Below are 18,366 nucleotides of genomic sequence, written 5' to 3'. Positions count from 1 at the left end.
TGGCTTCACCCGTCAGCCCCTCGGGCTCTGCCCCTGCTGCCCAGGGCCGCCTCCCCCGAGGTCAGGCCCTTCCCAGGACGGCCCACACCTGATGACCGATCAAGGGGGGAGCATGAAGGCTCAGATAGCTCCCCCCAAGTGGGGACGTTTCTGAAGGGCTTCTCCAGCTCCGCGCTCCCTGCGGCTAGGCCCAAGCCCATCAGGCCCGCACTGCGGCCAGAGCCTTCCTCTGCCCGCTCCAGCGTCCCTCCCCTCCTCCCAAGGGCTCCCCCTCAGAAGCCCCCTGCGCGCCCCACTGTCTGAGTCAGCTTCCCGGGAAACCCAGGCCGTGACAGGTGGCTTCTCTGTATCCTTCTTCCTTGGGAAGGGAGGAGGGAACCCATGGGAGGAAGACAGTGGATGCCGTGGTGGAAAAGGCCAGGAAAGAGTCAACAAAAGGCACAGTGACCTCTTCCCTTCCTCTGCAGTGTAAACAGTGGTGTTAAAGCAGGCGCCACATGGGGGTCAAAGCAACGACACTCACCAAGCAGCATCCAGAATCTGTCCTGGCCTCTGTCCTCACGGGCAGAAAGACACCAAGAGACCACAGAGGAAAAACGGAGAAAAAAGAAGGGGAGAAGCAGCCCCTGGGACCACATGGTACCGACCCCACAAAGACGGCCAAGGAAAGTGCCAGAAGCGTCCCTGGATGTGAGCAGATCAGTTACTGGAAAGTGAGGTGTCTTCAGACCCGTGTGTCCTCAAAGGCAAGAGCCTGAGGTCTTCCCACAGTGTAAACACCCACAGGGACGCCCCTGGTGGCCACAGGAAGGGGCCTAAGTAACCAACCCAAACATCTCCTTTGCTGGGCTTCTGGCTAGACGTGCGTCAACTCTGACGGTAATGGCGTCCTCACCCTACTTCTTGCTGGCAAGAGCCTGGTAGCGAGAGCCCTTCTTCTACTTGGAAGTAAAATTTCCTCCTAATTCAAGAAATGCAAGGTGTCGGGCAGACATGGGCATTCAAAGGACACCAGATCTAGGGAAGGAAGGGAAGGCCTCCGTGTGGGGAGCCCCGCAGCAGGGCCGGATGCTTCGCACCACAGATCGGGGGAGGGGAGGCCTAGAAGACAGGAGGGTTTGTCCAAGGCCCCCCAGCAGAGCGAGGCCAAGAACTGACCGCCAGAGGCTCCGACGAGAGACTTTCTCCTCGGCCACACGGCTGGCCACGGGAGGTGCGGCCAGCCACGAGAGAGCCGAGAGAAGCTCGGCCGCCAAAGCAGGTGCGGGGCAGGCCCTCTCCTGTGTGCTGGGCTGCGCAGGCCCCGGCACGACTCTGCAGACAGCAACTAGAGAGCGCAGCAAGCCCCAGGCCCACAGTCCCCCGCTGGGGGTTCCTCCCACAGCTGGGCTTGCACCCTGCGGATGGGCCCTTCTCAAGGTCCACCGGGACAGCTACTTCGTGACCCCGGGCACATCCACGCAGCGGTCACACTGAGCCTGCTCAACACACGCTGACGTCCAGACACCCCGTTCTGTGGCAAAGGCAAAGAGCAGGTGGATGGCATGGAGCACGGGGGCTGACACACACACACACACACACACACACACACATACACACACACCACGAATATCCATGACACCCGGGGCACTTGACTAGGAGCCCAGGTGGGAAGGACACTCACTGTTCACTGTGCGGCTTTTGGTTTGTTTTTGGTGGTTTTTTTGTGGTCTTTTGAGTTTTCTACCCATGAATATCATGCTTAGGCAAAAAATAAAAGAGGAGTCCACTTACATGAACTATCCAGAATAGGTCAATCCACAGCAACAGAGCACATCTGGGTGGTTTCCAGAGGCTGGGAGGGAGGAAGAATGGGGAGCGATTGCTTTTTAGGGGTACGGGGTTTCCTCTCGGAGTAATCAAAATGTTTTGAGACTATTAGATTTGGTGTTTGTAAAACACTGAATGTGCTAAATGCCGCTGTTTACTTTAAAATGGCTACTTTTGTGGTGCATGATGTTCACCTCAATTAAAGATGAAAAACAAAGTCATAAAACAAACAAATACAGACACAAAACAGTTTTCCACATCTGTGCTTGGGAGGCAGCTTGGCGATGCTGGTTAGGGGCATGGGCAGAGCGTGTGAACTGTGGGGCTTGACTCGCAGCTACGTCCAACACCACCACCTGGGAGGCCTCGGTTAAGTGATCTGACTTCCCTGGGGCTTTATTGTCCTAGTCGGTGAAACAGGCCTAATGACAGAACCTGCTTCCCAGGGTGGTTGCAACTAGTAAATTAAATGGTAGAAGGTAATTGTCCAGCATGGGACCTGGTACAGACTGGCCCCAGGGCCTTTGCCCCTGCTGTCTGCCCACCCAGAACGCCCTCCCCTGGGGCAGATGCTGCCTCCTTCAGGCCTTTCCTCAAATGCCACCTTCCTGATGGGGTGTTCCCTCGTCTCCTGACTTAAAACTGGAAACCTCCCTGCCAACACCGGCCCAGAGGCTCCATCCCCTCCTCGACCTGACCTGTATCTCTCCCCAGTACTTGACTGTGTATTTGGTCCGCCTCCTGTCTCCTTCACTTTGCTGTCTGTCCTGTTCACTGTGTATGCTGAGGCCTTGAGCAGGGCACGGTCCAAGGCAGGTGCTCAATAAACACACGCTGAATGAATGGGATTAGCGAACACCTCTGCCCGGATCCGGTGTGTAAACCTGCCTGCCTGACAAAATAAGACTGTTTTGTCGTTTAATGAGCTCTGAATTAAAAATCAGGCACCAGTTTACAGTATTTCCAGCTAAGTGTGATCCCCCGGGGTGGGGGGGGGGGAATCTGCAAAGGGAAAGAGACAGCAGTGAGATGGTGTTGTGTGCTCTGGAACATAAGCCAACAAAGTCACCCCAACCTCTCAGTGCCCTTTGTGCCATGAGGGCTGGTCCCATGAGGCTTCAGGAGGCTACGGACCACCGCGCTGCCATGGGCGCCCGGGACCCAGTCCCTCCAAGCACCTCGGGCCAGAGCCAGTCATTCACGGAGGGCTGACAGCAATACGGCCTTCCTCGGCCCTGCCCTCCTCCGGGGGCCCAGCGGGCACCCTCCTGGGACTCCTCTTCCCAAGGCTCTCAGGCCTCAGAGGGGGAGATCGTGACCCCAATCCTCGAGAGTTCAAAAAATGCGGGGGAGACAAAAACCCTCAGACTCTTCTAAAAATAGGCCTTCTGGTTAGTTCTCCGATGAGACCAAGACACCATGACTCCACAGAACGACAGATATGCTTTCTCGCGGCCTCCAAACCCTGTGCAGAGCGAAAGAAAAAGCTGATGCCAGCAGTCGCGAAGAGTTCAAGGTCTGAGAAAGAGACTAAAACAAGACCCCGAAACTGTAACACCAGCAAGGAAGCCTCTTCCATCCCACCGGGTGCTGGGGCTGCAGGTGTCACCTGGCTTCGGGCTGGAACCGAGGTGGGGGTTGAGTTCAGTTCGGAGACACCTAGTCCCACAAGTCTCAAATTTCCCCGAGAGTCAACACATCACTTGCTTTTTAGCCAAGTTCCCAGGTGAAGGGGTGCTGCTGGTCCAGAGACTACGCTTTGAGAACCACTATTGCTCGAGAGCAAAGCCTTCCACGTTAGTCTTGCAACTGCACACAGGACCTGCAGACAGACAGACAGACAGACAGACACACACACACACACACACACACACACACACACACAGGGCCAGAGAGAGCGCCCCTGCCCAGCCACTGGTCCTCAGATAGCCAGACCTGCCTGGCCCAGCCGCCAGTGGATGGAACCCACAGGGGTACTTGGACCCCAGAAGCTGTTCCCATTCCAGTCCTGCACGAGCCAGTCACTGCGAGAGGCTCTGGGGCACACCCGAAACCCCTGAAACCCAAAGTCACGGCATTTCCCTTTTTTGAGAGCAGTCATGAGCCATCCTGCCCCGCTTCCCCCCATGCACATGGGTAATCCCCAGCTGCAAGATCCGCTTTCTGCTCAGGGATGCTTTCAAGTTTCTGAATCTGAAGATGCAGCCAAAAGAGGAAACCACATTTAAAAAAAAAAAAAAAAAAAAGGCATGGCACTCAAGGGGAGCTACAGCATCCCTGATGGGGAGCACCTCCCCAAATGCAGGGACCTTGTCACCCACGGTGGGCAACGCCACCAATCTCTCACTCACCAAAATAATCGGCCTTCGGGTGCGCATCCATTTCACGCTCCAGACGTTGGGTGAGGGCTTCTAATTTCAATTCGGCAGCTGAGGGCCCAAGCTCGGGGCCTGGGATGAGGGTCTGGCAGGGCAACCTCACCCTGGGGGGGCTGGGGCTCTCCGGGAGCCCAGGCCCCAGGCTGCCATCCGACGACCAGCCAGGGGGACCTTCTTTACAAGATAAGTCAGGCGGAGTGGACATCACTGGATGGACAAGGCTGGTGGGGCTGAGCTTGGGACCAATGCCAGCGTCCGTGCAGACTGGCTTGGGACCCAGCCCAGGGGCCGCACCCAACTGCAAACTGTCCATGCTGGCTGGTGAGGATGATGAGGCAGAACTAGAAAGGTAAGATTTGGGTCCGTCTTGGAACCAGGGTTGAGGGTCCACCATGGGTTTGGGCGTCGTGCCTGAAGCCTCACTCCCCACCCCCGAGTTTGTTCTTGGAAGAGCTCCTTGGCTGGGGCAGCTCTGGGCCAAGGGTGCTAAGAAAGAGGGGGGCCTGGGCTGAGGGGGCCCCAGGTGGGCCCCATTTTCTGGGCCTGGGGAAGAAAGGCTGGAGCTCACCCGCTGGGAGGCGGCGGTAGTCCAAAGCCCAGCCGGCTTCTCATCACCACGGTCACCACCACCACCACCATCCTGGCCGGTCTCCAGTGACTTGCTGGAGCTCGGGGAGAGCTGAGGCTGGTACAGGGGATGGTCCCTGGAGGGTTTGGGCAGTGGTGCGTCCGTCCCTGGGGGGCCAGGCCACCCACTCCCTGCGCCCGGCCTGACGCTGGGGGACACTCCTGGTTCATCAGCCCACTTTGGGCTTGCCAAGGAGAGGTTGTCATAATAGTCTCCGTGCGTGAGGCAGGAAGGATCCTCGCAGGGGCCCACGTGGCGGAAGGCAGACATCTCCCAGCTTGCCAGGCTCTCCTTGGAGCCACAGTCCTGGCTGCCGTGGCTTGCGCTGCGGGTATAGGGCCTGGCCCTCTGCTCCTGGGGTGGGTACAAGGGTTGCCCGGGGGCCATGGAGGTGACTGAACCAGGACCCACTGTCGAGGCAGCTAGAGGGGGCTTGGCAGCACCATCCACGGTCAGCTTGCTGCTCATGCTGGCTTCCCGGCGGGCCTCTGGGCCTGGGGGGCCCCCACCGTTGACCGGGCCTCTGCTCCCCCTGGGCAGGGTGTCGTCCTGCAAGAGCTGTTGTTGCTGTTGGAGGTGGATTTTGGCCATTTTGGTGGCAAACACCCGGCGTGTTTCCTCAAACTCGGGGTTGTTGCCTGCCCCCTTGTCCACTCGGAAGAGTCCATCCTTGGAGGCCTCGTACATGTTCAGGTCCTCAATGAATTTACTGGCCTCCAGGCCCAGGTCGCCGTACTTATCCATGTCGCAGACGGGTGTCGGAGCCTAGCGAGGCGTCCGGGGAGTGTGTGTGGGTCGGGGGAGCGTCCGCTGCTGAAGGGCAAGGGTCAAGTCCAGCCCGGGACAGGTAAAGCCTTCCACCGGCCCGGCGTGACAGTCATGACCCAGGCCTCAGAGTCCGGCAGAAGTTGAGGCCTCGAGGCCAGCTGGACCAAGCTCGCTTCCAACTCCCTTTCCCCTCAGAGGTGTCCACGTGGGGCCAGCTGGTGGCGCTTCACCGTCCCAGCCTGCTGTGCGTTCTTTTCTTTTTCAAAATCGTAAAAGGAAAAAGAACTAGAAAAAAAAAAAACCCAATCTCCTCCGTGAGCAACCAAACTCGGAAACCGACGCCGAGAGCAGCCGCGGGACGGGGCCGGGGGCAGCCGGCTCGGCCGAGAAGGTGGAGGCCGCCGGACCGGCCGCAGCAGAGGTGCGGGCGGCCGCAGGCACAGGCACGTCCCGGGCGCTGGGGGCTCGCGGCTCCGGGGCCGGCGCGGAGAGGGGCGCGCAGAGGGGCGCACTGGCCGGGCAGGAAGTCCGCGGCAGCCGCGGCGGGCGGCCTATTGTCCGATGGCGGCGGCGGCCGGGCGCGCGCGGGCCGGAGGGCGGCGGGACGCGGAAGTGAGCGCGCCGGACGCAGTCCCCGCCGCTCGGTGGCCGGCGGGGCACGTCCCGGGCCGCGAGGAGGCGGAGGCGGGGGAGGCGGCCGAGGGGCGGGGTCGGCGGCGGCGGCGGCGGCGGCGGCGGGCGGGCGCCCCGGGGCGGGCCTGCGCCTAGCCGCGTGGCCCCAACGCCCGCACCCCGGCCGGGCTGGAGGGCGCGGGGACTGCGTCAGAGCCGGCGAGTGGGCATCGCGCGGGGGCTGCCCCGGCAACCTCGGCCCCCGGCGATCCGGGCCCCGCTCTCGGGGTCCGGTCCGGCCCCGCCTCTGGCCGCGCTGGGCGGGAGGGAGGGGGGTGCCTCCGCGCGGTGACCGCTGGCGGGTGGCCCGGGCAGCCTGCGGGGGCCCGCGACGTGCCGCTTGGGAGTTTGCGGGAGTCTCGAGGACCCGCGCTCCTCGCCCCACCGTGCCTCAGTTTCCCGGGGGGGGGGGCAGTCAACCCCGTGCGCCCCCGAGGCCGCCTCCGCCAGCCTCCCGGCTTGCCCGAGGTGCGCGATCGGAGGCCCGGGATATCACCCGGGGCTGGCCCGAAGTTCTCTTTAACAGGTGGGCAGACTAAGGCATAGAAGGGGTAGCGACCGAGATGCCAACATGGGAGCCCAGGTCCTCTGAAAGGGGGAAAAGAAAAAAAAGTCACATTGTTCCCCAGAGGGCGCGCCTTTAAGGCGCTCAGCGCAAGAATAAAAACACGCACCCTGACGACTCATTCATATGGGGATTCCTGAACCCGCCATCCCGCCCCATCCCCCCACCCCGGTCCGCGCAACCGCGGTGGGGGGCCGGGCCTGACTCCAGGGCGCCCCCGCATGGCCCGGCGCTCTCTGCACCAACTCCGAGGTGACCCTGGAGAGGTGTCATTGCGCACCCGGGCAGCCGGAGTGATCCTAAGGCAAATACCAGACTAGTCACTTCCTGCTTAAACCCTCAGTGCTTTCCCGGGCTTAGATGATTGAAATCAGCTCCCTGCCAGGGCCTTCCCCAACCTGATTTGGGAGCCTTCCACCACTGTGCTCCAGCCGCAGGAGCTTCCTCGTGTCTGTCCAGAGCCTGACCGTGAACTTACCGTGGCTCATCCTTCCCATGTCTGCTGAAATCACCTCCTCCTAGAGGCCTTCCTTTTAGGCACCCTCTTTATTTTCTGATCGGTCTTGATCACTATTTATAATTCTTTATCTGTTTACATGCAGTGTGTTTGGTGGGCGGTTGGTTTTCCGCCTCCCTAGACTGTTATCTGTATGCCCAATGACGGGTACACAGTAGTTCCTGATGGTTGAAGAAGTGATTTAGTGACTGTCTGCCAGGACTGTGGCAAGGAACAAATAAGGTAATATACATAAAAGTGCTTTGTGTGTAATCACCAGGATGCTTGTTGAAAATACAGAAATTCACGACTTCCCCCCTCCCCCATCCAACCTACCACACCAGGATCTTCATTTTAACACGATTCCCCGGTGCTCCGTTTGCACAACAGTGGAAGAAGCACTGCAGTAGAGAACTATATAGGATGAGGTATTTTTACTTTTACAAAGCCTTTTAATGTTTTTATCTACAAAAGTAATACCTGTTTATGACAGCAACTTTGAACAATACAAAGATGCGTAAACTTTTTGAAAAGTTGCCCACAATCCCCCTGTTCAGAGATCATTATTATTAAACAGTCCTTATGTATTTAAGTAATACTTATTCATTAATAACTGGGCTTCCTCACAAAGTGAGTGATAGGCTTATGAACTTTCTAGAACACTGGTTCTCAGAGTATGGTCCCGGAGCCAGCTGCATCAGCATCACCTGGAACTGGTCTAAACCTGTGGTTCCCAAACTTGGACATGCATCAGAATTCCTTAGGGAGCTTATTAAATACTGGATGCTGGGGGGCGGAGGGGGGGGAGCGCCTGGGTGGCTCAGTCGGTTAAGTGTCTGCCTTTGGCTCAGGTCATGATCCCAGGGTCCTGGGATGGAGCCCTGCATTGAGTTCCCTGCTTGGCGGGGAGCCTGCTTCTCCCTCTCCTTCTACTGCTCCCCCTGCTTGTGCTCTCTCTCTCTCTCTCTTAAATGAATGAATAAAATCTTAAAAAAAAAAAAAAGAAAGAAAAAGAAAGAGAGAAAGCAAGCAAGCAAGCAAGCTGTGGCCCATTTTCCCTGACCCCCGAGTATTGGGGATGCAGCTGACAAAGTGCCGGGAGCACGTGGCCATCCCTGTGTGAAGACCGACAAGCCCAGAGCCAACTTCCTGGGTGTTCAGTTCTAACAGCTGGAACCCTGGTACTAGAGTTACAAACACCTGCCAGGGCCTCTTGTAAACCAGTTTTCTCTTTTCATGCTAACTTGGCAGCAGTGCCTGGGCCCATAATCCTTGGTCCCTACCTGCTCCCTACTCCAACCCTCATTTTGCCTTGCCTGGAGGGCTCAGAAGCCATGAGTTTTACTCCCCATCCCCCCTGCAGTTCTAGAAGCTACTGCAACCTCTCCACCAACTAAACACAGACACCTGAACCTACCATCTGCATATTTTCTCACCGGACTGGCTTGTCCGCTCTCGGTCAGTGGAGTACCTTATACCTTTACAGAGCAGCTTGTAAAGATGGCATCCCATGAGCTTCAAACCACATAATGTACTCCTAGGAAGGGGTACTCAGACATGGCCAGCAACCCACTGGATATTCAACCACTGCTGTTTAATATTTAAAAGACAGACATGTTTTCCCATTCTGTGCCCAGCATTTAGAATCCCAGCCGTGATTATTTACTGTAGGCCAGTTTTGTCTGCTCTGTGTGCTTGGAAACATCTGTTGATTAGAATCTCAAAATATGTGTTAGTCCTTGCACATCAGTTGTTTAAAAAGCAAAAATACTGAAGAGCTCAATATTTTTATCGATCAGTAGGCAGCGCATGGATGGTTTTGTTTTCGTGTTTACCGATAATGTTTTGTTTTGTTGGATGAGAGATGTCCCACATTCTGTTTTACCAGAAAAGTTGTTCCAAGGCAGTGATCATTCCCCATGGCCCTGCCTGGAGAACCAAAGCCATTACCAAAACGCAGTTTTCCTTTAGTCTTGAAGCTTATTTTCATGAGCATACGGATGTAAAAAATACCCACCTTCAGGGTGCCTGGGTGGCTCAGTCAGTGAAGCGTGCCACTCTTGATTTCGGCTCAGGTCATGATTGCAGGGTCATGAGATAGAGCCCTGTGTCAGGCTGCATGCTGGACGAGGAACCTACTTAAGATTCTCTCTCTCGGGCGCCTGGCTGGCTCAGTTGGTTAAGCGACTGCCTTCGGCTCAGGTCACGATCCTGGAGTCCCGGGATCGAGTCCCGCATCGGGCTCCCTGCTCAGCGGGGAGTCTGCTTCTCCCTCTGACCCTCTTCCCTCTCGTGCTCTCTATCTCTCATTCTCTCTCTCTCTCAAATAAATAAATAAAATCTTTAAAAAAAAAAAAAAAGATTCTCTCTCTCCTTCTGCCCCTCCCCGAACCCCTCTCTCCCTCTTAAAAGTGCCCACCCATGAACACACTTGTGAAATGTGGTATTTTCAACCTGACCTGCCTAGAATCTCAGTAACATCCATCAGGTCCTATGCCTCTTCAGCTCCAACCCTCCAGCAGCATCCCGAACCACGCTGAGGACCCCGTGTGATCGGGCCTCTTACCACCTGCGCCTACCTCCTAGTTTCCCTCTACCTCCCCTTCTTCCTCCACTCCAGCCACACTGGCTTCCTCACCATCCCTGGCTCTTGCCCTCACCTTGCTTTCATTCACTCACTGAACAAACGTTACTGAGCACCTAGGATGCCCTGGGCCCTTTTCCAGGTGCTGAGGATACAGCAGTGAACAAAATAGTCAGACATGCCTGTCCTATCTGGACTTACATCCCAGTGGGGCAGGATGGGCAATAAACAAAGCAGATACATGGCTCGTGGAGGACATGAGAAAGTGAGGAGAGAGGTGGCAAAAGATGAAACGAGGAAGATGATGAGGGGACGCCATTTTGAAGGCACCAGTCAGGGACGGTCTCACTGAGCGCAGACTTGAGGAAGAGCAAGTGGAAGGAGCCCACGTTGGAGACAGACATCTAAATAGCTCTTCTCAGGAGTTTTGTCGGGTAAAGTGCAATAGAGGGGGAAATGCCATCAAGAGAGGCTTTTTTTTATTTTTTTTTCAATATGGGAAATGGTACATGTTTCTATGCCAGTGGGAATGGCCCACTGAGGTAGGTGGGAGTTGGGGGAGGGGAGTTGCTGTTGGAGGAGAGAGAGAAGGGAATGTTTGGAGGGACATGCCCAAGCAGCAGAGAGGGCTGGGCTCCACTGCCTGTTTCATCAATGGTAATAGAAAGGATGTGGGCAAGAATCAGGTAGGTAGGTATCTAAGGCATCGGAATCTTAGAGAGGTACGTAGGTCTTCTGATTACTTTAATTTCCTCAGTGAAAGAGGAAGTAAGGAGGGTTAGCTGAGAGGGAGGCCGGGGAAATTGCTGTTGGGAACCTGCCATCTAGGGGAGTGGGAGAGTGAATGGCCTGGAGAAGCATGGAAACTTCCCCTTGGCTCCCAACCCCCGCCCTGAGATCTGGGGCATGGATTTCAGTGAGGCCAGCCAGCACAGTGGCGTGTTTTTCTCTAGCCAAGGTTCAGTTGCACAGATGTGGGCGTGAGGTAGGTGGAGAGCTGGATCTAACCAGGACGGGCTTCTGCCAAGTGAGTGCAACGTAAGTAGAGTGGGCAAGACAGTTGCCATTTCTCCTGCCTCCACCCTGCTCCCCTCCCACGATGTCCCTTATCCGTGTGACTCCCTGGCTTACGACCCTCAGTCTGCCCTCAGCGGTCTCTTCTCCGGGAAGTCCTTCTCAACTCCCTTTCTCCAGCCCCATCCACACCTGACACAGCAGCGAATGTCTGTCTCCTCACTAGGAGGCAAACCTCACCAGGCTATGGATCATTGGTCATTCTACTCATCACTATGCCCCAGGAACCTAGAACGATGCTGGGCACAGGGTAGGGCCCCCCAAAATGCTTGGTAGATATATCAGAGAAGGGAGTACAGGTGTTATCATCTACAGGTGGACAAAATTCACTGGACTTACCTATGACCCAGATTTGGAGAGACAAAGAGGAGGCTGTATTATTAACCTGGTAACTTTGTGTGTCCCTGCAAACCTTCCATGGAGCTTGATGATTACCTTATACAAATATGTGATCTACATCACACGTCCTCTATCTTGCTAGTCAAGAGTATGACTATACATAAATACGTGAGTGTGTATTTGAATGTATAAAGGATATTTAACTTAAGAATATGTTTGCATGCAAATATATAAAATCTTTAAAAAAAATGGGGCGCCTGGGTGGCTCAGTTGTTAAGAGTCCGCCTTCAACTCAGGTCATGACCCCAGGGTCCTGGGATCGAGCCCTGCGCCCTGCATCGGGCTCCCTGCTCCACGTGAAGCCTGCTTCTCCCACCCCCACTCGCCCTGCTTGTGTTCCCTCTCTCGCTGTGTCTCTCTCTGTCAAATAAATAAATAAAATCTTTAAAAATAAAAAGAACACATTTGCATGCATACACGTGTATTTTTTTATATAGATGAATTGTTGACTAAAGGGCATTCGAAAACCCCTAATCCAAGAGACTGCAGGAGTCAGCGGTGCCCAGGCAGCCTGCAAATTACCAAGGGGCCCATGAGGCAAAGGGCCCCCGTCTTTAGACAGAGCCCTGCTTATTTTGCTCTTAACTGAAAGGGCCTTTTCTGTCGCTTTTGCTTGGCTGCAGGGAATGTCCCTGCGCACAATGCTGTGTGTGTCCCGAAGCTGGAGGGCCACTTCAGGGAAAGCTCTGAAAAGGATCTTTATATTTCGGCCGAACAGATGGATGAAGAATTAAGAACCCAGGTTCCTCTGGGCTCTTTCCATCCCCCGGATGCCCAGAGCAGGCCAGGAAACCTTGACCCCTCCAAATCTGTTTCCCGGAACTCAGGCCGCTCTGGCCTCGGGTTTCACTGTGCGATTGCCCAGAGGATGGAGAGAAACAGACATGATGAAGGCCTTTTCCTGGGGCTTTGTGTCATGATCATCTGCCCTGGAAGGCTGCCCAGTCCAGACCCAGATGTTCGGACTGTGACCTTGCCGTGTGTGGCGGCTGGAGCCCACTCTCCGCTGGTCTCAGGCCCGTGGCCCGGCCCTTGCTCCACACGGGGAAGGCCCAGCTGCAGGCATGTGCCTAGCCACAGGGCCCCAGGTGGCTCCCACACACCCACAGGGGTGGGGGGGGGGAGCCCCCGCTGGCCCCGGCCCAATCCCATCCAGCACCATCTGCTCTGAGCGCCACCAAAGATGTTTCACAGAACATCGTGAACTGGGCGCTCCTTTATGAATCAGCTCCAGGGTCTGCTTCCTCTTTCTGACTTTTTAACAAGTAAAACATGCCTACAGCTTCAAATGCAAAAGGTGTCAATGAGCACCGGGTGAAAAGTCTGTGTCCTCCCTGCCCCACCCGTGCCCCCTCCAGAGACAGCCACCACCTGTGACCAAAGTACACAGGCACGACATCCACATCATCCTGCCTTCCTTCTCTGTGACACAGAAAGTACCACAGCACTGCCCCTTGCCTTGTGCACTCGACAGGGCCCTCGAAAACCTTTTCACATCACTTCACACGCAGCTGCCTTGTTCTTTGTGAGGCCTGATGCTTCTCTCTCTGGTGGTCACGGACTTTTTAACCCGTCCCCGATTCCCAGAGCAGCAGGCTCTTTCCACGCTCCTGCCAGTCCACACACGGCGGCAACGGCTCACTCGCACACCATGTCACACCTGCACTGGTGTGCCTGTGGGATAAACCCACGAGGCGGGCGTGTCCCCGAAAACTCCACCGTGCTGCGGAAATGACTGGGTGCCTAGGTCTCTTCACTCACCCCAAGGAGGTCTGCACCCACTCAGCACCGCTGTCTACATCCACGGGTGTGACAGTGTTGGATCCCCTTACGGGCTCATCAGAGAGGTCCTGGGGTCCACTCCTTTGTATTGAAGAGGAGACTGAGGCACAGAGGAACTAAGCCCCGCCGCGGGGAGGCAGCGGGTCCGGGATGGGCACCAGGCAGCCCGGCTGTGTGCCACCCCGCCTGTCATGACACGGTCGACTGAGTGCTCGCTCGGCTACCGAAGCCCCTGCAGCTGCTTCCAGGGTGCGCGTGTCAGCGGATCCCTGCCTCCCAAGTCCGCTGGGGAACCACGTCTTCTGTTCCCAGCACCGTTGTGTGCCCCGGGGGAGGCTGGCCTGCAAGCTCCCTGCGGGCAGGGACGGGGTCTGCCTGCTCCACTTGGGATCTCGCACGCTGCTCAATGAATTATTACTGAATGAAGCGGTATCATCCTGGAAAATGGTGATGCCAGTCACAACAGGCATTCATGGGGCGCTAAGAGCTCGCATAAATTACCTCCTTCAATTTTCACAACAGCTTAGAGGTAAATCCCATTGTTATTTCCACTTTACAGATGCAGAAGCAGAGGCTCACAGGGGTACGCCCCTGCTAAGCAGAGGGCCCAGGACCCAGTCCTGGACCATTCTGAGAGGAAAGAGCCAGAAAATGAGGCTGAGGTGAGTAGCCAGGGAGGCAGGAAGAGAAGAGAAGAAAGAGCATCTGGGAGACTGAGAGAGGAAGGTGGGAACACGTCCACGCGCCGTGCCACGTGGAGGTCATTGACAGGACCAGTTTCCGTGGCGGGTGGCACGACTTTCCCCGGGCTCGTGGCCTGGGCCGGCATCTGTTTTATGTGGGTAATAAGAAGTGGGTAATTCCAGAAGGGCAGAGGACATGGGGAGGTTCGTGCTACCTTTTTTTTTTTTTTAAGATTTTATTTATTTATTTGAGAAAGAGAGAGGATGAGAGATAGAGAGCACGAGAGCGAAGAGGGTCAGAGGGAGAAGCAGACTCCCTGCCGAGCAGGAAGCCCAATGTGGGACTCGATCCCGGGACTCCAGGATCACGACCTGAGCCGAAGGCAGTCGCTTAACCAACTGAGCCACCCAGGTGCCCCTCGTGCTACCTTTGTAAAGCAACATCAAAAAGGAAAAAGTGTCCGTGACGTATTCGTTCATCGGCAGCGTGGTTGGGTGCGAGCTTTGCAAGAGGCACCTCTCAGCTGGAGGGCAGCCCAGAGAGGAGCCTAGAAGCTGCCCGAGGAGCCGGACTGAGGGTCTGGGTGCGAAGCGGCCCCCCAACCTGCGATCTGGGAGAGGTGACCGCCGCTTGGAGAATGTGAGCCCTGGAAACAGGAGGGAAGAATGCCCTGCTTATTTTCACCTGCCTCATTTCACGCCGGCTGATGTCTTCATGCCCACTCCGTCCCCTCCTTTTAGCCTCAGCCAAACATGCAGCCCTAAGGCCAAGGCTATGCGTCATGCTCGGTCAGTTTGGCACAACCAATCTATGGGGAGCTCAAAAGGGGAAATACTGGGAAGTACAAAATGCTCACAATTCTAAGTCTGTTAAAAGAAAAAAAAAAACAACACTCCAAAACATGAAAAAGATTTGCTGCATGCCCTCTGAGAGCTGTGGATGGACCATAAGGCATAGCGGGCGTCCGCAGGGCACTCACCACATCTGAGGGCTGGTCGGAGCCACTATTTTTTTTCTTGTCAAAATAAATGGGCCTTTTGTGTTGAAAAAGATTTCATGGTTTGATTTCCTCTGAGGACGGCCAACCCTCATTGACGTGAAATCACCCACTGAAACTTCACTGCTCTGGGCTGGCGGGCCTGGGTGGGGATGGCTGCCTCCCTCCCTCTCCCTCCTGGTCTAAGTGAGAACCCCCGCCCTCCCACTAGGCCCCAGGATCGAGGCCAAGCTGACAGCAGGGCTGGGAGAGGACTGGGCCTCTTGAGCCTCCGGAGGGCCCTCCCCACTTCTAGTGTAGGGGGGCACGATCGCCTGATGCCCCAGTGGCCAAACTCTGGACGCAGGTGCACTGAGGCCACCCCCCCACCGGCCAGGATGCCCCCAGGCCCATTCCTGCGATCTGCCCCCCACCCCACAGGTGTCTCTGACCTGAGGACTCCTTTGGACAGCAGTCCCAAGCCTCCCTTCCTTCTTTCCCTCGTGGGGGTCCCAGGGTTCTCTCGCCCTCCTGCATCTCCCTCCCCGTTCTCTCACCCAGATGTTTTCCCCCAAGAAATCTCTTGCACGTCCCATCTTGGTCTTGGCTCCTCTGAGGATCCAAATGAACGCACCTGGAGCTTCTAGAAATTGATGGGCGTGCAGCAAACAGCCCCAGTGTCCACTACCTGGTGGGCGAGATCAGTCTTCAACAGTCTCATGCTAATGCCCGGCTCTAATCGGGGGTGATCCCTCGGCCCCTTTCTGAAGAGACACAGACTCCCTCACAAGAGGTGCACCCTGCCCCCCAGGCCCTCGTGGCGCCTGCCGCAAAGTGAGCACCGAGCCCCAGCCTATCTCAACCCCCCTCTTGAGTAACTTGGCATCTCCGCCACAGGTGCCTCGGCGGGCTGGTGATTCCCACGTTCAAGGGTGAGGTCACATGCTACGTCACGTTGAGGGCCCTGGGTCAGGCGGACAGCTCCGTCTGTCCTTCGTTGGGGGATATGACATTGCTGGTCTTAACCAGGGACTCTGGGGGCCATGAAGTCAGAGGGCAGGGAAGGGGAGGGGAAGGAGGGCGCAGGGGGGCGGGGGGGCAGCAGGGTCATTTTACCGTGTACCCAGAAATCGGTGCTGCCTTTTTCTTTTCTTTTTTTTCTTTTTTTTTTATTTATTTATTCATGAGAGTCAGAGAGAGAGAGAGAGGCAGAGGCAGAGGGAGAAGCAGGCTCCCAAGGAGCAGGGAGCCCGATGCGGGACTCGATCCCAGGACCCTGGGATCATGACCTGAGCCGAAGGCAGACGCTTAACCATCTGAGCCACCCAGGCGCCCGGTGCTGCCTTTTTCTAAATGGGTCGTAAAGTCCCCTTGCCGCTGTCCTCTCGGCAAGGCTGGTCCACCAGGTCCCTCCTCAAGGAGAGGTGTGGGGACGGGGGAAGCGGCACACAGGCAGGAGGTTAGAGAAAGCAGCCGGGAGGGAACAGCGGGAGGCCCGTGCTGGGTTGAACAGGGTCCCCCCCAAAGTCATGCCCTCCCTGGAGCTTCACAATGCGACCGTGTTTGGAAACGGGTGTTTGTAGATGTAACTAGGTGAGGAGGTCACGTGAGACGAGGGCAGGTCCTAGGTCCAGTATGCCCCGTGTCTTGATTCGAAGAGACACAGAGACACAGGGGGAGAACGCCCTGTGACAACAGGCACAGCTTTGGGCAATGCAGCCGCAAAGCCAAGCAAAGGACGCTGGAGCCCCCAGAAGCTGGAAGAGGCAAGGAAGGACTCCCTACCTAGAGCCTTCGGAGGGAGCAGGGCCCTGCCCGCATCCTTGCTTTTGGACTTCTGGTCTCCAGAATGGTGGGAGAACAGATTTCTGTTGTTTTTAAACCACTCAGGGGGTGGCGCTTTGTTGTGGAACTTTCCCAGCCCCGAAGTGGCACGGGGCGGCCCTTGGCTCTCCTTCAACCAGCCCCCTTCTGAATACTCAGAATCCTCCCAGTGAGGCAGATCCGGAAAATGCATTATAGCATATCATTCATTCATTCAACAAATGGAAAACACATTATAGCATGTTGTTCATTCATTCAACAGTTATTGAGCACCTACTCAGCGCTGGGCCCTGTGCCCCGTGCTGGGGAGGCCACGGGAAATAAAGAAGATGGGCCGGCTGCCCCGCGCAGCATCCAGGCTAACGGGAGGCAGACGCACAGGTAACAATCACACCCGCGGATGGGGAACGCAGTAGGGCCGGAGGGACAAGGCTTGGCTGAGGGGTGGGGTAGTCGGAGAGTAACTCTGAGGAGGGTGGTGTGAGGGCAGGGAAGTGCTCCCTGGGCCAGGAACTGAAAGAGGGTGTGGCCGCTCAGGCTCCGTGCAGGATGGGAAGAGCTGGGAACAGGAAGGGGCCCTCTAGGGCAGATCAGGGGTTCTGGATTTCTTCTAAATTCAGGGAGAAACACTCCCAATTATTAAACCTTCATCCCAGGTGGTTATTCTCACAAATGGATCTTTGTTTTTTAATTTTATTTTAAAGTAATTTCTACACCCAATGTGGGGCTTGAACTTACAACCCTGAGATCAAGAATCACACTCTCCGGCACCTGGGTGGCTCAGTCAGTTAAGCGTCTGCCTTCGGCTCAGGTCATGATCCCGGGGTCCTGGGATTGAGCCCCGTGTCTGGTTCCCTGCCCAGTGGGGGGTGTGCTTCTCCCTCTGCTCCTCGCTCCAGCTCTCTGTCACTATCTCTCCGTCTCTCTCTCTCAGATAAAAATTAAAAAATTAATTAATTAAAAAAAAAAAAGAGTCACAGGCTCCACCGACTAAGCCAGCCAGGTCCCCCTCTCACAAATGGAATTTTAAGATGCGGAGGCCGAAGGGCCTGGATGAGGCCATGGTGAGACGCTTTCATCTCCCGGGAACTCTGGGTCCATGGTGAGACGCTTTCATCTCCCGGGAACTCTGGGTCACTGGCTGGAAATGTGCCCGCCCCCCCCCTTCGAATGTGTATGTACAGACCTCACACTAAGCCTATATTGAAAAACAGGCTCACATCTGGATTCCAAATTGAGAGGAAAATGAAGGAAAGCAGAGGTGGGGGGTGGCCCTACTTCATTCTGCCGTCATCCCAACCCAAGAAGTCGGCCCTCAGGCGGAGCATGGCGGCTCCGTATTTGTGGATGTCCATACACCTTGAATGGCCTGACTTTGGGGCGGTTTTTAGAGAAAAACATTCTGTGGGTCTCATCTCTCTCTCGGGGCTGTCCTGGATCCCAGAGGCCCGGTTGCTTTTGTGTCTGTGGGTGTTTCTTCTCTGTCCAGACAGTGGGAACCTGGGAGGAAGGTGGCAGGGGCGACAAGAAAGGGGACGTGTGGGGAGGGGAGGGGCAGTAAGGGTTAAGCCCAGGTCATCCCAGCACAGATCTGTGAGTCTCACGAACCCCAAGCAGGGTATACATAAAGAAAATCATATCAAGGCACATCCAACTCAAATGGCTGAAACACAGAGTTAAAGAGACAATCTTAAAAGTAGACAAAGGAAAAAGGGCATCTTCAACAG

General features: G+C 56.0%; 1 protein-coding gene across 2 annotated transcripts in view; it reads right to left on the bottom strand.

Moving 5' to 3' along the window:
* The window catches only part of LIMD1 (LIM domain containing 1), a 67,649-nt gene extending 61,434 nt beyond the window's left edge, over nucleotides 1–6,215 (bottom strand). For both annotated transcript variants that reach the window (XM_025885544.2, XM_025885545.2), the window contains exon 1: nucleotides 4,161–6,215. In XM_025885544.2, coding sequence (XP_025741329.2) covers nucleotides 4,161–5,559 — 1,399 coding nt within the window. In that variant the 5' untranslated portion in view covers nucleotides 5,560–6,215. The remainder of the gene's footprint in view (nucleotides 1–4,160) is intronic.
* Nucleotides 6,216–18,366: the final 12,151 nt, after the last annotated feature.

The sequence above is a fragment of the Callorhinus ursinus genome, unplaced genomic scaffold, assembly GCF_003265705.2.
Source record: "Callorhinus ursinus isolate GAN/ISIS: 27379988/994484 unplaced genomic scaffold, GSC_fseal_2.0 scaffold15, whole genome shotgun sequence".
NCBI classification, from domain to species: Eukaryota; Metazoa; Chordata; class Mammalia; order Carnivora; family Otariidae; genus Callorhinus; species Callorhinus ursinus.
Note: the sequence above shows the minus strand (reverse complement) of the source record. Positions and strands in the feature narration are given on the sequence as shown.